General features: G+C 44.1%; 1 protein-coding gene across 2 annotated transcripts; it reads left to right on the top strand.

Moving 5' to 3' along the window:
• The first annotated feature begins 7,487 nt into the window (after positions 1 to 7,487).
• Positions 7,488 to 16,346, top strand: THOC7 (THO complex subunit 7). 2 transcript variants are annotated; one of them, XM_075714354.1, is made up of 8 exons: positions 7,488 to 7,514; positions 8,060 to 8,177; positions 9,020 to 9,141; positions 9,502 to 9,588; positions 11,061 to 11,118; positions 14,689 to 14,755; positions 14,865 to 14,934; positions 16,189 to 16,346. In XM_075714354.1, exons 1-8 carry the CDS (start codon positions 7,496 to 7,498, stop codon positions 16,254 to 16,256), a joined length of 609 nt encoding a protein of 202 aa, XP_075570469.1. In that variant the 5' UTR covers positions 7,488 to 7,495; the 3' UTR covers positions 16,257 to 16,346. The 2 variants fall into 2 exon arrangements, with proteins under 2 accessions (XP_075570469.1, XP_075570468.1); XM_075714353.1 differs by having other exon boundaries at positions 9,014 to 9,141.
• Positions 16,347 to 23,004: the final 6,658 nt, after the last annotated feature.

Below are 23,004 nucleotides of genomic sequence, written 5' to 3'. Positions count from 1 at the left end.
AACTGAAAATTTAGATGTACATATAAATACATACATCTATATACACACACTTTATATGTAACATATTTTGTGGCAAATTTCTCTTTTTACCAATGTTTGACATTAATTTTTCTATTTACCTTTTGCAACCCACCAAAACAGTTTATGAAGCAGATAATTTTATTCCACAACCTGTTTTCTTCTGTTTACCTATATTTTTCAAGTCCAAATTCTATTCCTGCTTGCACATAAAATTTGGAAATTACCAGGAAGGCACTCATACATCTTTGAACAGAATCTGATCTTCAATTCAAATGTAATCTTTGCCACACTTGCACGTTCTTCTCTTGCACTTCTGAAGCTACTCGTTTGCTTTTATGGATTATTTCCTTAAACGCCTTCGTCCACGGTCATCTAATATCTCTGTGCTGGGCTGTACAGTCGTGTTCAGTCTTTCTGACAGCAACACCACCTCATCCTAGTCAACAGCCTGGTGATTACAAAATTTACTCTGATGGAAAGAATTACGGGCATTAATCCCCTCAGGAAGAGGATAGCTGGGTTGAAGTCTCCCACACATGTGGTGAGCAGTCTAGCGGATAACAGCTCTGCTAATGACGAAAAGGGAACCACAACCATTGCCACCTCCTGGGTTTTGAAAGCAAAGATTGACCTCTGCTCCCTTTTTGAAAGAAAGGGCTTATGATACTAATTTCAAGAGAGCGTGAATCCGAAATGCTCCCTAGAGAAAGGTGCTTAGCCCTGGATATAGGCAGGATTTAAGCACATTCCTACTTCGGCTACCAAGTAGAAAATGTGCAGATTCATCATCTCCTTCAAGCTGCTCCGGCTGGTATATTGTTAACGGAACACCAGCAAATAATAAAGCATTTGGCCCCCTCCACCTTCATGGAAACACGATCCAAGTGGCCTCAGCCAGACCAACCTGCCCTTTGGTACAACCAGCTTGAGAAAGGTAAGGAAATGCCATAGCCTGGATCTGCCCCTTCTGCATCTGAGAGTCTCTGCTGGAAAAGACCAGTTATATTCTCATCGTACATCTCTTGAAACATTTGTTTAAACCATCTGCTTTGACGGCAACTGAAGCAATAGTTTAGAAGCTACGTTTGGCCCACTCGAAAAAGAAACTAAAGGAGAGCATGCCTTCTTTCTAAGAAGGCCACAACTTCTCTTCGGGATTTTACCCTCCTTCCAGTCACTATTGGTAGGATAACGGTGGAAAGAAATAAAGTTCAGTGTTTTCATTCACCATATGACATACTAAAACCTAAAACCAAGCAGGCATCACCAAAGCGTGCGACCATGCCTCCAATTATTTCTGTTACACTGCTCAGGCTTGTACTTCACTCAGAAATCAGGGAGTGAAAACATGCTTCAGTGTATCACGTTTTATGGGAACTGTAAATTGTAGCTGTGCTTAAACACTATGCACTGGCAGAGTTACTCTATTAAAAGAAAAGAAACCATAAAATAATCCAAAGCAAAATATAAACCCACTTTAAAATGAGAAACATATATTTATCAATATAGACCTGATACTCTCTTTCTTCATCTTTTGAGATAGAAGCATTTCTTCCAACAACACTCCATGACGCAGCCAAGCTCAAAGCCTCGTAAAATTTCTAGGTCTTCTTTTACAGATTTGGACTGATTTAAAAAAAAAAAAAAAAGCAAAACAAAACAAAACAAACCCAACCCACCAACTTTTATTAAACTTTGAAAAGCTGACTCAGAAGCTGCGCAATAGCTCTGATTCAGCTTTCTTAGCCAAGTCAAAGCATCTGGCCACGTGATTTCAGAAAACACCGCTCTGAAGTCGGGCAAGAGCTGCTTTCCAAAGGAGGAAATGCCTGTTTTCCCTTGTAATCTTTGTGCAAAACTTCCTCAGTAGCACTAACAGTTATTTATTTAAACATGATACAAGTAAATACGACATTCACAACTCTCTTATTGTTCATCCAATGTTTCAAGCCACAGTTAAATACAAACATTTACCATTTGGCCCGATGCCAACAGATACAAATTATTCTTCTTAGTCAGTGTAAAACCTCATTCAACATCCACCTCTTCCTCTGAAAACACTGGCATGCCACTGATGATCTTCAGGGCACAATGTAAATGCTACCAAACCCATGAACTGAAGGATTAGGGAAGGAAAAATAAAAATATGCTGGGTTTTTTATTAAGGAAAAAAAAAAAAATAAAGAAAACCACACTGAAAACATCCTGCCAACAAACTAAAAGGCTACTAGATACCTGACTAATCCTTCCGAAAACAATTCCAAAAGAATAAATGGCTGCTTCCTTACAAAATACATGAAACATGAAATGCCACCCTAAAATCACCTGACAGTCATTTTAAATCACAGAATGCAGACACCATGTGGGATCTCCGAGGCATTGCACAGGCAGCTGAAGTCTACAGTGTTAACGATTTTTAGATTAAAAGAAAAATCTAACCATCCAATCTGTCTTGCAGCAGTTTCATGACACTGAGTTTCATGAGATACCTGTTAAAACACCTTGACTTTCTTGCCAAGTGGGAACATACCAGGTCACTGGGAACAGGTATCATGACCCAGTGTACCGCTTCTAACTTCTGATAATTCCACTGCCTCAGTTAAAGCACCTTTTGACACGCACGCAAGGCATGCTTTCATGTGCTGGGTGCATCCCTGCACCTGTAAACTCAGTTTTCTACACCGAATACTTAGTATCATGTAGATTCAACTTGAGTTTGACAAGCTTTAATAAGTTAGTGACAGATCACCTTAAAACGCACAATAATTGATCTTCAAGCTTCATAAATATTCAGTAGGATCCAGATATGAAATGTAGAAAGCTGTTACATAATTCCTGTGAAGATATCTGAAAAAGGGCAATATCAGAATGCTACCTGTATAATCTAGATAAACCAAGAGACAGAGCCCTTACTTTGGAAAAAGTCATTTAAAAGAACCATGCAGCACCATTTTTTTTTTAATGGCTAAGATAAGCTTTTGTCTCCCTTCATGAGAAAAGTAGTAGTAACGAAACGTCTTTTTAACGAACAAAGTATTTCCAGGACTTGTATTTTGCAGAGTGCTTCTGTCAAACATTCTGGAATTTTACATGCTTCTTTCAGTTACAAAGTGAAAAATAAGAAATAAAAACAAACCTGTAGCCCACAACTTGTGGTTACATTATTATCTGATAGGAGTCTGTTTTTTAAAGTACGGTATCAACAGTACATTTAATCAATCTCGATAACACAGGCAGTAGACAGCAAAATTTATTACTGTTCAGATAATAAAATGTTGCATTTTTAAATTATTGTTATTGTCACTACAGTTGCAACAAGTATTTTCACTCTCCCTTCTCTCATTATGTTGTAATTCTATGAAAATGTGCTAGCTCTGCAGAAACACAAGGGTCCATGTTAGGAAAGCTTTTTACAAGGCTAAGAACCACATTGCTTAGTATCTACAAAAAAAAAAAAAAAAAAGAAAAGAAAAGAAACCCTACTACTTTTTTACCCCAATCACTGGATTGAAAAATTTCAGGTTTCTCTGCCAAAAGTGAATATTTTAATATCTGCAGAACTAGACAGCCAGTGTCTAAGAATTTTTACAGAACGAGATGACAAGCTCTTGAAACACTGGTGCTAGTTTTCAGTAAACACTGAGGCTAAAGAGGACTGCAAAGAAAATATAAACACTCGAACATAATTTAAAATGAGAAAACAGGGTCACACCAATAGGTTAGCTTGATATCAGTCTTGCACAAAATCATGGTACACAATCAACAAAGAAATAAAGGATGGTGGTAAAAAGTAATGCTAAACATAGGCTTACAGAAAATAGGTCTCGCTAAATAAATTTGGTATGGCTTTCTGACAAGAATATAGGTTGGACTGGATAAAAATACCTTGTAGTTTCTGACCTACTATAATTAGATCTCTGTAAGATTTAGCACCACACGGCAGTCTGATTTAGAAGTTATTCAACATGAAGAAAACCTGGAATCTAAAACCACCTCATAAATTATTAGGGAGGTTTAGGAAAAATATTTTAAATCCACCTCATCAATAGTTAAAGCTGTTTTCTTAGCTCTAAAAATCATTGCTCATTACAGCTTGGAATACTATAAAAAGCTTCTTCCCCTTTAACTTTTTCTGCAGTTGGGAAAAAAAAATATATATACACAGTTAAAGAAAAGAGGAGGAGGTATAAAGTCACATTAAACTTTGACTCTCATAGATTTTTTTTCAGGAAAGAAAACTTCAATATTAACAGATTTCCTCAATAAAAAAAAAAATCTGGTGTACTTAAAAGCCATTTTTTCCGGGGGAAAAAAAAAAAAAAAAGGATACTAATGAAAAATCTGAGCCAGTTCCACACACGTGTAACATCTTGCAGTACTAAACTTACCTAGCTTATACTTCTTGTATCCAGAGTCACCTGGAAACATTACAGAGGATCATTTAACACTTTTGACAAGGACAGGTGTGCAACAAATTATTACGTATAAGCTGCTTCAGGGTCTTACCATGTGGCACACATAAAGGAATTCAAGGAAAGAGGGAAAACGACATCACATTTAGCTTGGTTGAAAGCCTGCATGCACAGGTAAATATTCCAAAAGAGCTAGCACGGAGTAAGGTGCTATGCCCTGTGCAAGACATTTTTTCCTGTTGCAGGAATCTGCTAACCGATGCCTTAAGGAAGGTCCAATGCTACTCAGTATTTCTGCCAGTCAGTTGAAGGATTATATAAAAGACTGTAGCTGATAAAATCTGCACAGAATACACGAGCTGGTGAAGGACAAATAAATAAGAGTAGGTCAACCCTGCTCCAGAGATCTACATGATACATGACACTGAATTAATGGAAGAAACATGCTTGCATACAGCCCAGTGCAACACACACTCCAGACATGCGAAACAAGGGTTGTTTCATACTTACAAGATGAGGAACTCTACTTGGAAATGGAGCAAATCAAAAGAATACTCCAAAGACATGGTGCATACTCAAGTGGAGCCTACAGAAACCCAGCAAGCTGGAACTGGCTTCCTGGGCAAAAATATCTCGTGGATGTTTAAAATGACAAAAGAGAAGAGGAAGGAGAACAGGCTATTTCATCAATACATAGCCTTAGTGAGATTCTTGATGATGTATTTACCAAGTTCTACTTCCCGTTCTAAAAGAGAAAAGTTAATGAACATTGATGATGCCTGAAAGCCCTGTCTTAAAAAGAAAAATAATGGCTTTGTTCCCTAAATTGTTCTTATGAGCCTAAGACCCAGAACAGAGAATTTGTAAGAATCTTGTAATTATTAACACATATGAAGACAAGAATGGCACAAAAGTCATTAAATGTTATTAACTAATCATATGGACTGCTGTATTCTAAATTAATTACTCAAGGACTATCTATTTGTCATTGTAGAGAGTTTAATAAGACTATCTGACCAACACCGGAATAATGAACAGAACGCGAGAAAAGATCATATTGGATTAAATGACAGAAAATAACACAAAAGCATTCTAACATGATTAAATAAATAATTGTGGATTTTCACCTATAATAATCTTCAGTTCAGATCAACTTCTCTCTGTGGTAGAAACAGAAAGGGCTCAGAAAATGGAAAGAGCTCAGAGAAGGGCAAGAAAAACATTAAGTCTTGCTAAGACTGGATGCTTCAAGATGCTTAAGACTCCCAAGAGGTAATCAGTGGGTAAAGAAGGAAAGGCAGCAACAAACCACACTGTATAAAACTTGTGTAGAGAAGTTCAGCTAGGTCTTCTTCTCACCTTTTGCCAGAACACTAGGGCTATATCCTAGTGACTAAAACCTTAGGAAAAACAAAGGTTTTTGTCAAACCAACTATATTAAACAGCAACAAATTCAGAGCTCATAAAAGTGAGGTTTTTTAATAGCACATACATAGCTCATGAATTCATGGCCTGTTCTTTGGCCCAAACTTTGTATAACTGAGTAGAGAGTTAGGTTTTCACATAAAATTATATCACTCACAAAGCACACAATGATACATAAAAATTTCAAGAACAGAAATCGCTTATCCAGGTTTCCTACGCTGGAAACTCTATTCTCAAAAGTTCAGGTGGAGCTTTAATGACCGCTCCCTGCAATGCTTTCCCAACAGCACCTTCCAAAGAATCTGTCCAGCTGCCTACTGAAGGCAAAGTACTGGCTTGAAACAATCTACAAATCTGTAAATAGCTGTTAAATACTGCTATCCAGAACAAAAAAGCCCCTCGTAATCACTTACAGCTCTAAAACCAGGAAAGCGCAGATTAGAGCACACATTCGCTTTGTTCTTTTCTTACCCTGATTTTCTCCACCACCCTAAAATTGTCAATGCAAAGCGCTGAGCGGAACAAGTCCCAGAACCAAATGAAGAGGGAACACGGGGGTGTCAGGCTCTGGACCTAGGCCTCACGCACCGTGACACGTACTGCAGTACGTGCCAGTTTTAGCACTGCCCAAGTGTCAAAGTCGGTGGACCAAAAGCCTGAACCGCAACACTTGGCATTGCTAACACCGTAACGTCTCTTTTCTCCAGACCCCTCTAGCCTTTTCTCCCAGTGCCAGCTTATTTTTCCAGGGTAGGAAGACACAACTTCTGCTCCTATCCGCTTGCGATAGCCAAACCCCCCACAAAAAGTATCAGCAGAACGATTTCGCACCCCCGGGGCCGCGCCGCTTGTCTTCGCAGCACGGAGCGGGGCCGAGCCCAAGGGCGGCCCAGAGCAGGCCAGGCCGCCTCCCTCACACCTGCGCCACGGGCACGGCCTCCGCGCCCTCGCCGGGGAGCAGGCACCGCGGGGCCGGTGCTCCCGCTCCCGCTCCCTCCAGCCGCAGGGACCGGCGGGACGTGGCCGGCCGGCCTGGCCTCGCCGCTGGGCGCCAGGCCGGGCCCTCCACCTGCTCCCCCGCGCCGCCCCCGCAGGGCCGAGGCCGCGCCGGAGCCCCGCGCGGGGAAGCCGAGGCCGCCACGGGCGATGGCGGCGGCGGCGGCGGCGGCGGCCCCGGGAGGACGCTCCGAGGCAGGAGCGTGGCGGGAGGGCGGCCGAGGCGCACCCCGGCCCGGCGGCCTCCCCGCCGCGCCGGCGCGTCGAGGGCGAGGGAGCATGTGCCGGGGGCATGGCGGGGCGGCCCGGGCGGGGGGCGGCGGGGCCGGGGGCGCGGTGGCGGGGGCGGGGAGGTGGAGCCTGGCTGCGGGCGCGGGGACCGCCGCTTCCCTCCCCCGTCGGCCCCTCACCTGGCGGGGCCGCCCCTCGCCAGGGGGCCGGTTCCACGCGGGGCGCAGGCCTCGCCCGCCGGCCCTCCCCGCCGCCGCCGCCGCCGGGCCGCGCGTCCGCCGCCAGCCGGCTCAGGCCCCAGCCGCCGCCGCCGCCTCCCCCTCCATGGCCGCCGCTCTCGCCGGCTGCATTGTGGGAAGCTGACCTCACTCGCTGCTGCCGCCGCCCCGCCGGCTCCGGCACTCGCCGCCATGGGGGCCGTGACCGACGGTGAGACCTCCCTCCCTCCCTCCTTCCTCCCTCCCTCCCGCCCCGCGCCCGCCGCCCCGACCCCTGCCCGGCCCGCTCGGCTCGGCTCGGCTCGGCTCGGCTCGGCTCCCCTCAGCGCCGCGCCCGCCTCGCCTCCCGCCCGCCGCGGCGTCGCCCGCCGGCTGCCCCGCGCCGCACGGCCGCGGCCGCCCTCCCTCCGGGGAAGAGCTCCCGGCGCCTCGGCCTCCGGCCTGCCCCCGCCGGCCGCCCGCGCCCGGCCCCCGCCTCTCACCCCGCCGACGGGCCTCCATCGCAGCCCCGCTGCCGGGCCCTTCATGGCGGGGCACGCCCGGGCCTCGGGCGCCCCCCGCCCCCGGGCCTGTCCGCCCGGGCCCCAGGGTCCCTCAGCCCCGCGCTCCGGCCCGGGGCCCTGGGCCGCCTCTCCTTTGACCGATCCTCCCGCTGGAGCCCCGGGAAGCGTTCCCTGAAGGGCCGGGGCCAGCCCCGCGCTCGCTCTGGGATGCGGCTGCCATAGCGTGAGGCATTAAACGGGGTTTTTCCCTCAGACGAAGTTATCCGCAAGCGACTCCTGATCGATGGCGATGGTGCTGGTGACGACAGGCGGATCAATCTGTTGGTGAAGAGTTTCATTAAGTGGTGTAATTCCGGATCTCAAGAGGAAGGGTATTTGTTTTCTGCTTTTTTTTTTTTTTTTTTTTTTTTTAGTCTTGGAACTGATTAGCTCGTGTTTCAATGGCAAACCGGGCTTGAAAAGATCCGTGTTAAAATGTACACATCTGCTTTTCAGTATGGCCCTGTGGTGTTTCCAGTACAAACGCCAAGCGCTGCGCTAGGAGATGGGGACTAGAGACGGGTCAGAAATCACTGAAGGCTGCAGGCTGCAGCATGAAATCTGCCAGCGCCGCTCGAATCCCCTCAGGATTGTTGTGCTGCTGCGTGATCCGTCTGGGAGTCCTGCTATTATAACAGGATCATGCCTCGAATATTTTAGTTGGCAGTTCTGCATTTGTTCTGTTAGGGAAGGGTAGTACTGCTGGTATTTCTGCTGCTGCGTTTTTGTTTTTTTTTTTTAAAAAAAACAGGCTAAGCTAGTAAGGGATGAGCGACAACGTGGTGCTCTGCTGTGGGGTCCTTACTAGTACAGGGTATAAATTCCCGGAGGACACAATACAACCATTGCGTGTACAGAGAAGCGCTGCAGTATTAAAATACGAATCTTGGTGGTCACAGAGCCAGCCTTAGGTGGGAAGTTTACAAGCCCTGGATCAGTCTGCCCATTGCTTTAATGCTTACTTCGCACCTTTAAGGACACGATGGTAGAATTAATGGGTGCAATATTTCTAACTGCGCTTTCAAAAAATTATACATTGTCTCTTTGAAATACTCTATTTCTTTAATAATTGTTATTTACCTGTTCCTTATGCTATATGAGGCTTTGTTTTGTAAAGGTAGGGGGTATTTTAATGCTCCTTAGGAATAAAGATCTTGTCTGTTTTCAGTTACAGCCAGTACCAACGAATGCTGAGTACTTTATCACAGTGTGAATTTTCAATGGGAAAAACTCTTCTGGTGTATGATATGAACCTGAGAGAAATGGAAAATTATGAAAAAATCTACAAGGATATAGGTAAAGATGAGAAAATATTACTGGTTTCTGTCTGACAATTTCTCCTTTATGAACAAGCTTGAGCTGGTTCTGGTGAACACAATATATACATATGATGAGTGGTTTGGTGCTTGGGGTTTTTTTTCCTTAATAGGTAGCACTCATATATATGCTGTAAGCATCTTATCAGTATATGAAATACATACAAATAAAAGCTTTTTTAACCCACTGAAGTGTATGTAGTTTTGAAGCTGATGGAGCTTGCAGGCCACCATGTCGCAAACGGCTCTTTATCTTTTTATAATTTAGCAGAATGGCTTGTTTACATATGTTGTTTGATTTCAATATAACTCTATATCTCTTTTTTTTTTTTTTTTTAAGAAAATAGTATAACTGCAGCACATGAGAAGATTTCTGAATGCAAAAAACAAATCCTGCAAGCAAAAAGGATTCGAAAAAATCGGCAGGGTAAGGAGCAATATCTGTATTTATGCTGGTCAGTTTCATTATTTTGTTACCTTTTAAAATACATTGTATTGGAAAATAGATTCCAAATTTTTGAAAGTGCAAAGGAATATGCTGGCATCGTGAATCCTATATTTAGTCTGGTGGGTTCCGCACCCACTACTGAAAGTTTTTGCTGGATGAGGTCGGCAAGATTGAACCAGTAGATCTCAATGACATGCAACATCAGGAAAACCTGAAACAGTAGTTCAGAGAGATGTTTTCAGGCCAAAGAAAAACCCCAAAAGCATCCTATCACAATTTGGGTGACCTGAGAAGAACTGAAGCACATTATTAACGGCAAGAGAAGGGTTGAATAGACTTACACCCAGCACTGAAGATCATGCAAGTGTATTCCTTCAGCTCTTAAGGGAAGGTAATGTCTTAGCATACAAGAGAGACAGTGGTGCCGGTTACACACCCGACAACTCTGTATGTGTGCTTACTGAACACCTATTACGAGAGGTATATTTTTTTCCCTACTCTTAAAAGTATGTGCTGATAATTTAAATTGAAATGTAAAGCATTTCCCTGTAATACTGGCTTATCAAAAGATTAGCAATTGAGGAGAAGCAAGAATTTGTTTTTTCTTTATAAATGGAATGCAAAAAAGAAAATGTTTAAAAGTATAACAGATGAAAGTTTTAAATACAACTGTTTGATCAGTTTTATGGGTAATTTTAGGCTCAACTGGAAATTAAAAGAACCTTAACCAGTAGGAACGTAGAGTTCTTACATCTTCACAAACATAGGTCTGAAGTGTTTGCTTTTTGATATCTTCTGTTCAGCCTGCAGCACAGATTTTTCCGTGTGAATGACGTAGTTGGCGTATGTACAATCTTCCTATCAGGAAATGGCTATGTTAGTTGCCTATATAACCATAAGTATGTTCTTAACATGTAATACAGTTTAAAAAAAAAAAATCCTGTTGTTTCTCATGCAGCATTTTATACTTTTTTCTAAAAATGTTAAATGGTTATGCATAACATCTTATCAGCACCGTTTTCTGTACATATACATTAGATTGTATCTAAAACCAGTGCTTATGAATCATATACAAATGACCAAGTGTGCAGCAATGCAGAGCTATCTAAAGGTCATGTATTCTGGCCTCATCCTTTATGCATCACTAGCACTGGGTAAGTTTGAGTGAGTAGATAATGGCCTACAATCACATCTGAAGTTTATTTAAAATCTCTTTTGATGTAGTCATCTCCTTTGAAATGTTACAGCATGGTATAAATTATATACATTTTTATATAAAAAAGTACCTGCAAATATCCATATATATGTAAAGTGTTATATACAAATTTGAAAAATGTTAAAACAGTTTTTCAAGAAGGGGAGAGAATTGTAGCATTATGTGGTACCTGATTTTCGGTTCTTGAGTCTATACTTTCAAAATTATTTAGACTAACTATTTAAATTTCTTTCAGAATATGATGCATTGGCCAAAGTCATACAACACCATCCAGACAGACATGAAACGTTGAAGTAAGTATGACTCTGCATTAAATTCTAATAAGCCAGTAAGCTAGAAGTTGCCAGATTTGACATTTCCTTAGTTTCAGTTTGACCTTTCCTCAGTTTTATATAATTTATTTCGACACAAGAAAAAACTTCTGTTTCATTTTAAAATTGTACCCTTATCAGCTTTCTTTAATTAGTCTCCATCTGTATGGGTTCAGAAGCATTTCTAATCATTTTGTATTTGAATTTTTTCCGTTGTTAAGGTGAATAAGTGAACTCGGATATAAATGCACATCTAATGTCATTTTACCAGGGAAAAGAGAGATAGTGAAGTGCTGTAAAGTGCGCCAGCAAGGGATTCAGTAGTCACACAACACAAAATACATAACACACAAGCAAGCAAGGTGGAATGAGAGAAAGCAGGAGAAAGCTCTTAGGGGTTTTTTTATGTTTTCCTTGTAGTAGTTGTTCCTGCATGCCCGGTTATAAATTACTATGTTGTGTACCACAATATAACCTGCCCTGGCATGCAGGTTAGACCTACCTGTCGTCCAACTCGTCTTGCATGTAACTTACAGTATCGCTTGTGTCGTCGTTGGATTTGGATCACTATCTGTGCTTTTGGGTCGTTTTGGGCAGCTGTGGGGACATAATCTTTTTAACTATTCACAGAAACATTCCAGGACTCATGGCATCTATGAGTTCATTCTTCTTAACCTGATTAAAGATGTAGTGTGGGGTTACCGTTTTCATTTAAGCACAGCTTGCACCTATCCTGTTGCCCACTTTCAGTAAAATTCCAGAGGGAGGCTGTCTTTTCCAATTCCATGGCCTTTTATAGCAAAAGGAAGATTTTTTTATTATATTATTACCCTAATAGTAGGATTTTTATAGCTATAAGCCGCTGAGAATATTTCACACGTTTCTTTCTTGTATTGTTGTTTTTCTGTGCCTTGATTTCATTACCACAACTTTGATTATTACAGGCAATTCTCATGAGGCTTGACTAGTTCTTACCTCATTAGTCAGCATGTGCTGTTTATCAAGTGAGGCTTCATAATAAAGAATTAATCAAAAGTGAAGGTTTCCAGATAAGTCAATTGGTTAAGAATGGCAACAACTAAATGATAGTACTTAGAGGATGCCAGGTTGTTTAGGTTTGGAGGGGTAGTTCTAATTTTGATTAACACATCCAAGCATAAGTTACTTGAGCAAAGGTAAAAATGGTGGTAAGTTACAGCTAGTAAATTTGGCGTTCTGTGTTTTCTTAAACTTAATTTTACCATCTTCTTAGAAAAGTATATTACAGTTAGAAATACCAGTGTGTTCATCCACTGGAAGAATGGCTACAGTGTATGCCCTTTTGTCCTTAGTCCTTCATATTTGTAGTCAAAGACACAGAGTTGAACTGTAGCAGAGTATGATCCCCCATTTTACAGATGGGGAAGTAGGACATAGTAACAGAATGGAACATTTTTAAAGGGAGCTTGGTTCATAGGTATTTTAGCTTTAACTGACCTCTCCAAGTGAATAGACTTTAAATATAGGAACTAAATGAAGTTTTCATCCAATGTTTGAATTACAAGGCTTCCTTTCTCTCTAGTTTGAGGAAAGTATACAGGAAATCGTGCTATGAACCAAGAAGGACCACCTTAAATCAGAATGGAGGAAGCCTTACTAACAGTGTCATGCTTTCCGCGGAACTCTTAATCACTAAAAACACTTGAGAAAACTTCTTGTGAGGAGAAATGTCATGGTTTATTGCCAGAGTTACATTTATAGCTTTTGCAGGTCATATGGCACAATAGGACAAAGTTCAGAAAAATACTTTTGTTACGCTTTTAAGGGACTGTTTCTTGGAAGAACTAGTCATACAGCACAAAAGAAGAGAAGGTGTTATCAGCTTAGTCAGAAGTAATGCACAGGAGCCAATTCAGGAAGTGACAGGAGCTGAACTACTAAATGGCAGTGCCCACAGTGTAATTAGATGCAGTACCAGAAAAGCTGTTAAGAGGACCAAGAAACGACACTGAGTCTTAGAAAAGGAGATACAAAAATGAGAAGGCTAGGCAAAGATTCTCTGGAGCAGAAAGAAAAAGAAGTAAAACTGCAGATGTAGCTTGGATGTTGCTAGAAAAAAATTGCATGTCTTCTAACAGCCTGCTTATACCTGACAGCACAGTATAAACAGCAAGATTTGGCCAGCTAGAAGTCTTTCAGAAACGAGAAACCAAATAGTAGCAAAATCATATGAGCCTATAAGCTGCGAGCCTGTTTCCATTATAGGAAGGGATAATGTCACACCCAACCATCTTTCAGGCATTCCCCTCAAGCATACTGGCTCAAAAAAAGGCAACACCCTCAGGTAGCACTAAAACAGACCTTTTTCCCAGCCATTGTGAGTTACTTAGGACTGGAAGCCTTTTTGTGGTTCCCTGCCCAGACTAGTTGCGGCAGCTGTCAGTGCTTTAGAAAAAACCCTTTTATTCCCTTGCTGACCCCTATATGGCTCTGCCTGCTAATTAATCAGGATGGGCAGCCTCAATCCACTTCACCTTTAAAGAAACAGACTCTTCTCATTACATGGAGCGTAAATTATGGTAGGCATTAGAGGAAAAGCAGAAGAGTCGAACTGGAGGTTTGAGTGTAAGAGTTGATGTTCCAGCCTCATTTGAAAGCTAGTGTACATTGTGGTACCTGTTATTCTTTGCCCTACCTCAAAAAGGATCGTGGTCATCCATGGTGAGTCCAGGTGAGAACAGGAAACACTTAAATGCTTGCAGAAAGATCCCAAAGAGGTGTTGAAAGATGATTTATTTCAAAAGGATATGAATGATAATGAAGATTATAGATGTTGCATGTTTCCTTTATATCTTAATGCCAGAGGCCATCAATTAAAATAAAAACTGGCATTTGAGAAGAAAATAAGTATTTATATGGATCACAGTGTTAAATTCTGTGTGCTGAGGCATAAGCTATATCATGTAGTTCCATCAAAAATGTGGATTATTTTACATATGCCTACTGTAAAGTCTGCATGTTATCCACTGCTCTCTCTGGTCCGGCCATTGTCAGAGATAAGGTACTTGACTATGTGTTTTGTCAACTGTTGTGTCCGGGAATTGTTGTGTTTGTATGTTCGGTATGTAGGTTTACCAAGTATGTTTTCCCTGCTGATACTATGTTTTTATTTAATCTGCTCATGTCAACATAAAGAAATCTGTGAAGTAGCGAAGCCTATGAAAATGCCATGGGTGTTTAATGTAACCCACTTTAACTTTCACTGTATGGTCAGGTAAATAACGTGTTTGTGGCAGGACTGCATCGTTACAGTCAAAATGCCCAGTGTACAACTGTATTTCAGCTTGGAGGCCTTGTTTCCTATAAAAGGATTTACTAAAAAAAACGTACAAGTTTATGATGTAATAGTTAAACATTTATGTGAAGTGGCCTTAACTCTCATGTAATTTCATTTGTTGTGCTTTGTTTACCTATGCTGTTTATTTAATGGTTCTTTTTCCTGCACTTAGTTCAAATCTATTTTTCATTAATTTTACTGAACTTTTTAAAAAAACTATGACAATTTCTTTTCAGGCAGCTAGAAGCTTTGGGAAAAGAACTTCAACATCTTTCTCACATTAAAGAAAATGTTGAAGATAAGGTAGGTTTTTCATAGAGAATTTTAGGAACATAATTAATGGAGAACCTGCTATGGGTTGTTTGGCTGTATGCGTTCCCTGTTTCTTAAAATATATATTTTATTGTTCCAGTTGGAGCTGAGAAGAAAGCAGTTTCATGTTCTGCTGAGCACCATCCATGAGCTTCAGCAAACCCTGGAAAGTAAGTGGTATTCTTAGGTAATACATATAACTGGGCTGGGTTTCAGTGGATCAAAAGGAATCACAGCTTCCAGCAGTGGGCTAGCTATGTGCAATTGAGCTTGGTGACCTCCTGCATCGGCAGCATTTTTTTTCCCAGTAGTAGGCCAGAGCCTGAGACTGCTCAGAATTTTTTTCTTCTACAAGCTAGTCACCATGCCATTTCCTGACTAGCTTCAGATTAATCTGTAGGCAACAGACTTCTTCAAAATGTGGGAACGGAGAACAGCAATTTGAGGTTGTTTTTTTTAAAACAGAAAAAGTATTTCTTACAGAAAAGTATTCTTGTGCATAGTCTCCAAATTTATTTGTATAATTGCTGTTTCAGCAGTTTTGAACACGGCACTGCCATCATGGTATCGTTTGAGATACCATGATATCTAAAAAGATAGATAAAAAGATATCTAAAAAGAAATTGGTATACAGGAAAGCTAAATGACTTACCTACTCAGACAGTGAGTCTGTAATACAGCAGGGATGAAAACTGTTGTACGTAAGAGCTAAATTCAGGAATTTGTCATACAAATACTTAGTATTTTCAAATCAGCACTTACTTTTCACGCTCTAGTATGGATAATATTGTTTTCAATATTTTGTGCTGTGTCTTTCTAAGATGGAATAATTGGTATAGCCTTTGAGCATGACCTGATTAACATACATAGATGGCTGTAAGCACAGACTTTCATTCTCTAAGACCGCCTAGATCTTCTTAAGCAGAATGAACTGTTAATCCTAGGTGCACTTTAGCAGACAGTTATTGTTATTATGTGTTACTAACACTTGCTTAAGTATTAGTCTCTAAAATACATTTTCACATGAACGTACAGATTACCTTTCAGCTTCTAGAATGTTGTGAAGGAAGTAACATTTTAGTGGAAGGTACAGCTTCAGTTTGAAATAAACCATTAATAGGCAAAGAGAAGGCATGTAATTTGAAGCAATCCGGTACTGTTTGCTTGAATTGATACTATAGGATTTACCCCACGTTTCCTGTAATAGCTGTTACAGATAACAGCCTTAAAAACTTTGAAGGACTTTTTTTTTGTTGTTGTTTGAACATAGCATTTTGTATAATGAGATACTCAACTACACATTTAAGGCAATCAATGTAAAATGGGATTGTAAATCAATGTAAAATTTAAGTGGGACACAGCTCTGCAATTTCGTCTGTAAATATAACCAAGCATGTTTGACTAACAGTAATACTGAATTTTAGATGATGAAAAACTTTCAGAAGCTGAAGAATCTCAAGAAACTCAGATGGAAACAGAGACCAAACAGTAGATGTAATACGAAGACTGACTATACTATTGAAGAATGCCCAAGTGTCTTCACTTTGTGTTGAAACCAACAGTAAGAGACACAGAGCCGAAAAATAGTTTTCTACTGCTTCTGTGAATTTTTATACAAAAATACTCATTTTGCTTATGCTTCAGGGGAAAATAGTTACAGATCTGTGCAGACAGGCACTTTGTGTTAATCCACAAACTTTGTAATTTGTGACAAATATATTTTGTTTTACAAAGGATGAAGCTTCTGCACAGTACTTGTGAACTAAGGTGTTTGCAAAACATTGTCAATAAAAGGTGTTTACAAAGAGTTTCCTCTTTTCAGTAGGCATTGAGACAAATAGTAAGGACTCCTTTTTTTACTTGACATTGGACTGAGGGCAATGCGTCTTTGTGTGAGTCCCAGCTTCCATACCCTCATCCAGATGGGACCTAAAACTGAACTGAGTAGGGTCTTCATTTTTCAAAGTAGCTGCATTTTAGAATTTACCTGTGAATAGACTAGAATTTGCTAGTTTCATGTAAAACAAATTACTTCTATAGAATTAATGCTTGTCAAGGGGTCTAAAACAACAACAATCACGCTGTAATAGCTTTATTTTTTTCCTTAAGGTGATGCAAAGAACTGCAGTGATCTCAGCCTCGCTATGCTGTGTTCTGTGCAGCCACATCAAAAGTCACACATTTAAAACTGCAATTTAAAAGCTTTGTTCTTGTAGAACCAGGAATCTAATGCTGATACCATTTATAATCTGCTTCTGGATTTTATCTGTCAATTGACTATTACGAAATACATCATAGTTCCTGAAGTAAATGGTGGAACCCTTCCTTTCTCATGACAACAAACCAAAGCAGTAGAACAGCAATCATAATGTTAAAGAATCTCAGCTATTATTTATTATTAATAGGGAGGGTGGAATCTATCCACCCTCATCATCCTGCCCTCCGAGCAGTCTGTTGGGAGGTAGGAAATACAGGTTTCAACCTTCCCAACAAGAGAAGAGAATTGAGTATGTTCTAAGCTTTTGTAAGGCAGGGAGGAAGGAACAAGGGGCAGTAGTAGTTCATGTCACTACCTGTTAGCCATGTCCTAAAACACCTGCTAAATCAAGCCTTCCAGTGGTTCGGGTGAAGGAACATGTTTTGGACCTTGCTCAAACCAAGTCATAAGCATACGGGGTTGAAGTAAAATAATAATATACAGAATAGAGCTGGCTCCTGAAACTAGGTGACAGCTCAGGGGGATTTCCAGGGTTGTGACTTTGGACTTTAATAGTCTAAATGCCGTGTAATTCCCACTCTCGGTGGCTGTGGATCTACGCGCATTGGGCTGAACAGACACATCTGAGCTTGTTTTGCTTGCATTCCGAGTTTGCTGAAGGCAAGCCATTGAACAAGAAGTCATACAACTTCAGTAGCGCAGTGCAGCCCTGGGCTGGTTTTGGCTGGGGTAGAGTTAATTTTCTTCACAGTAGTTAGTATGGGGCTACGTTTTGGCTTTGTGCTGAAAATAGTGTTAATAACACAGGGATGTTTCCGTTCCTGCTGAGCAGTGCTTACACAGAGTCAAGGCCTTTTCTGCTTCTCACCCCACCCCACCAGCGAGCAGGCTGGGGGTGCACAAGAAGTTGGGAGGGGACACGGCTGGGCCAGCTGACCCCAACTGACCGAAGGGATATCCCATACAGTATGACATGCTCAGCATATAAAGCTGGGGAAAGAAGAGGGAAGGGGGGGGGACACATTCGGAGTGATGGCGTAACCAGTACGCGTGATGGAGCCCTGCTTTCCTGGAGACAGCTGAACACCTGCCTGCTGATGGAAAGTAGGGAATGAATTCCTTGTTTTGCTTTGCTTGTGTGCACGGCTTTTGCTTTACCTATTAAACTGTCTTTATCTCAACCCACAAGTTTTCTCACTTACCCTTCCGATTCTCTCTCCCACCCCACCAAGGGGAGAGCGAGCGAGCGGCTGGGTTGTGCTTAGTTGCCAGCTGGGTTTAAACCACAACAAGCCCTGGACTAATAAGCTGTCAAAAGTCTTCCAGTTCACAGCTAGTCAACTCAGAATACCGGGGAAGCTCAGTTTTGCCCAACAGAGCCTGTGTAGACATGCAGTGCTTCTCGTGAACTACAATTTTGCAGACTGGTGGCGGGAGGGGGATAAGCAAACAAAAGGGATTTAATATGAAAAATACACTGTCAAAAAGTGTTTACTGTTCTATGTTTCTTCCCCTCCTAACAACAGTGAATAGTAAAATATTTTGTAAAGCAACAATACTGAATTATTGCCAAATCAGGGAGGAGTCAGTTTCATGAACATATGAGCTATGAAGATCATAAATGACAAAGCCTCAAGACACTTTTAAAGCATATTAACATTTTTTGTGGTTGAAAGGCCCTCCGTGAGCTGCCTGGATTGTATTTTGGTGCAGAGGTGGATGACATTTACTGGCTAAAAATGTTGTCTGTAACAGCATTGTCATGAAAACCTCAAATTTTTTTCCATTCATTGTTTTACGCAGTTCTTTGGAAATGACGTGGATCACAACTATCTTATCTCAGAACTTGCACTGCTTTGTATAGAACCTGACCAGAAACCTGAACACCGCATGAGTCTGTCCCTCTGGTAAGGAATACGTAGGCAGAAACAAAACTTGTACGGAAGAGAAGCAATACAAACACACAGCAAAGTGAGGAGTATATTCTAGTTTGAATTACAGTGATGCAATCTTGAAAAGAAATTACTGCCCTAGAAAATCAAGTTGCCCTAGCGCAATGTAGCAGCAAGAAGGTGATGACACCATACCACTTCGGAGAGCAAACAAAAAAGTGACATCAGTTCATTGCAAATGCAGCCTCAATGGGGCAGCCGAAATCTTTGCTGCTATTTTTTTCTCTTGAACATTAGATTTGTACCAAAAGAGAAACAAAACCAAACGAAATTCTACCAGGCAACATTTAACCTGCTCCATTATTAAGTCCCAAGTTCTAGGTTCAGATCTGCTATGCATACATTGAAAATAGATATCTGCATCTCCTTTATTCTTCTGCTGAAGTTTTCTTTCTGTCATATTTCCAAGGCACAGATGATTGATAGTCACTGTTTCATCCCTGCCTGGAAAGCTGTCCTGCTATGATGCTGCTTACCTGTGTTGACTCCTCTAAATGTACAAGTATAAAAATCCATACATATATAAACTCAGGATCTCAACAACCACACTATTTAAATAAGAAATCGTGGAATCCTTCCTGTTCTTAGGATTTGCCTTGTCCCTATCGAAGCTGAAAGATTATTACATGCCTAAATGATCCATCTTAATGCCATTGCCATTTGGATGCAAAAATACAAGCAGAAAGAGAGACGCTGAAGTGATAAACTGACATTTTCTATGCCAGGGCTTGTTTTTCTGTTGTCTCCAAACAAGAGAGCAGTAGAGGGAGAGTGGAACATTGGGCAGAATTGGTAACTTGGGCAGAATTTTTAAGAGAGATTTAGCAAGCTCCATGGAGGGATGGAGGAAGGAGGAGAAAGAAGGTCACGGTGACACACTGCCAAGTGATGGATCTCTCTGAAACCATGGTAATTTGAAGACAGCTGCTGCCAGCAAAGAAAATTGCAAAAAATACATCCCAAAGATTTATGAGATAGCAATTATTAATTATTTTAGATACTTGTCATGTAAGTTTTCCAGCCGTCACAGCTGACTTGTGACATCCTTTCTCCCACTTCTTTTGTCAGGTCTCAGAAGGTTCTTCTTTTGTAAGTTTAAAAAAAAAAAAGAAATTCAGAAATACAGGCAAGTACTGTTAGTTTTGCTCTGGAACTTGTGTGATTTTTATTTTCTAGAATACATGCATTAGGGAAATATTATACTAGTATATGAACTACTTAAAACATGTATATACAACAGACCCTAGGGAAAGCAAGTTAGCAATAGAGGAGCGCTCTATGTTTCACACTTCATCCTGGTTGTCAAATGTGTTCTTGGGTTACCTCAGCCTTTATTTCCCAAGTCTATTTTAATAAACGTTATTACCTGTGTTGCAGAAGTCCCTAGAAGCACCACTTGTAGCCCAGGGCCCGCACGTTGCTAGGCACTGTGCAAAGGCAGAACACAAAGTCTGTTCCTGCCCCGATGTACTGGGCAGCACCACGACAGCCGGGAGGCAAAGTCAGGCTCGGAGCAGAGCATCCCGAGCAGGGCACGCACAGCAGCCTGCCGCAAACACCCCGGCGTTCACCCTGGCCCGGCGTGATTCACCTGCCCGCTGGCAGCGGGCGAGAAGCCAGCAGGAGCTGGCACAGCATCGCTGCGTGCGGCTGCTCGGTTACGTGCTGAAGGCGCTCGGGGAATGGGTCACCAGGGCTTGGGGACCCAGCGCGGCCCCGCCGATGGGACCGGGCATCCTCATGTCGAGGAATTTCCCAGGTATTCAAGAGCAATCCTAAAGCCAGGGATGCAGTATGCCGTGGTCTTTGTCCAGGTTAGCAGAGTCGAGGGGCCTTACAATCTATGCAGGCTGAAACGACGGAGGGCTTGTTTCGGAGCAGGAGCCAAGGTCTAGGTCTGCCCTCGCTAGAAGCAGAGGGCTGGTTACGTTGGGCAGTCGCTGCTGGCGTTGCGGGCTGAACGGCAGGAGCTTCACCAAGGAAGGAACCCCGAGGCAAACTCGGTTTTCTACATTTGTTACGTTTGTGTTTTGTGTAGCTCGTGTGCGAGGCCACGTAGATGTGGCACTTGGGGACATGGTTCAGTCTCGTCTACCCTTGATTGGCTTAGAGTAGACTTGGTAGTGTAGGTTAATGGTTGGACTGGATGATCTTAAAGGTCTTTTCCAACCTAAACGATTCTATGATTCTATGATTACAAAAACTACCGCCGCTCCCGGGAGCCGGGCAAGCCGGGGCTGCCGGCGAGGTGGGGCACTGACTTACAGCGCCCGGGGTTAGGCCCCGCCGGCTTTCTGACAGCTCTGAAACTCGTCCCCGAAACGATTCCTCGCCGCACAGCCAAGCAGCTGCTGGTTTTACCACCCCACCTGCACAAAACGCAATTCCACATCTCCTCATTTCCACCAGCGCAAAACGAACGGCAGAGACCCCACGCTCCCGCTTGTTTAAGGCACCTTTCCCCCTCCCCTCCATCCCAGACGGGGTTCTCCCGCTCCCGAGTGTCAGAGGCCTGCGCCAGGCTTCGGGGGAGGCAAGGCGCGGGGCTCCGCGCCGGGCAGGGGTCGGGGAGGGGGCCGGGCCGAGCAGGGAGCCGGGCAGGGCCGGGGGCCGCTCCGGGGGCCGGGCAGGGCCGGGGTCGGGCCGGGCAGCGGGGCCGGGCAGGGCCGGGGCCGCTCCGGGAGCCGGGCAGGGCCGGGGTCGGGCCGGGCAGCGGGGCCGAGCAGGGCCGGGGCCGCTCCGGGAGCCGGGGTCGGGCCGGGCAGGGCCGGGGCCGCTCCGGGGGCCGGGCAGGGCCGGGGTCGGGCCGTGCAGCGGGGCCGGGCAGGGCCGGGGCCGCTCCGGGGGCCGGGCAGGGCCGGGGTCGGGCCGTGCAGCGGGGCCGGGCAGGGCCGGGGCCGCTCCGGGGGCCGGGCCGGGGCGGGCAGCGGGGCCGGGGCGGGAGGCGGGCAGGGCCGGGGCCGCTCCGGGGGCCGGGCCGAGCAGGGCCGGGCCGGGCAGCGGGGCCGGGGCGGGAGGCGGGCAGGGCCGGGGCCGCTCCGGGGGCCGGGTCGAGCAGGGCCGGGCCGGGCAGCGGGGCCGGGGCGGGAGGCGGGCAGGGCCGGGGCCGCTCCGGGGACCGGGCCGAGCAGGGCCGGGCCGGGCAGCGGGGCCGGGGCGGGAGGCGGGCAGGGCCGGCGCCGGGCCGGGCGGCAGGGGGCAGCAGAGTCCGGCCTGGCCGCGGCGGGGCCGGGCTGTGGCTCCCCGCACGGCGAGCAGGCCGAGCCGGTGCTGGGGCTCGGAGCCGGCCTTACGGTCCTCGATGTTTGCGTTTCCACCACCTCTCGGCCTTGCAAGTACTTTTTAAACCGGTTTTGGTTATTTTTAGGTTTCCATTTTCCGCCCGCAGGCAGCCCGGCCGGTGCCTGGAGGGGTTACAAACCGCAGAGGGGTTTCTCTGCTCACCCCCCCACCGTGCACTTGGGTGTTTTTTTTCAGTGCCTTGCCTAAACTACCCCGATTCTGATTCTCAAAGCCTCTCCTACACTGCCCCAACATGCATAGAACGCTGCCGAGGCGCAGAAGGCGCGATGCTGAAACCTTCGCTCTTTGCAACACCCATAGAACCATTCCAGGTGGGGAAGACATTTAGGATCATCGAGTCCAACCCTAAGATCGACAAGACACAAGCAGCCAGCAGCACATACTTCTTTTTCCTAGTGATGTTGAAGAGCAGACGGATGCCAAACGCCCCGAGCTGCCTCTCCCACGCCGGGGCAGGGAGAGCAGAGCGTGGCAGTGCTCGCAGCAGGGGCCAAGCAGCCTCCGGCGTGCCAGCCTCTCCTACCTCCCGCACACCCGGCCCCAGCAGCCCCAGGCCAAGGCGAGAGCCCTTTCGGGATCATTCGATAGCGGCATGCTCCGAATTTGCAGCGTCACGGTGAGAAACTTGGCAAAAGTTTGCTCGAAGCGTTATACGGCGCGAGAATTCCGAAAATAGGCAACAGCCCCGATACATGCATTTTTAAATTGCTCTCATATTAAGGAAAAACAAAAACCAAACCAACTAAACAACCTTTTTTTAAATGCTT

This window comes from Pelecanus crispus, chromosome 7 (genome assembly GCF_030463565.1).
Source record: "Pelecanus crispus isolate bPelCri1 chromosome 7, bPelCri1.pri, whole genome shotgun sequence".
Lineage (NCBI taxonomy): Eukaryota > Metazoa > Chordata > Aves > Pelecaniformes > Pelecanidae > Pelecanus > Pelecanus crispus.
This window is presented reverse-complemented; position numbering and strand designations above follow the sequence as displayed.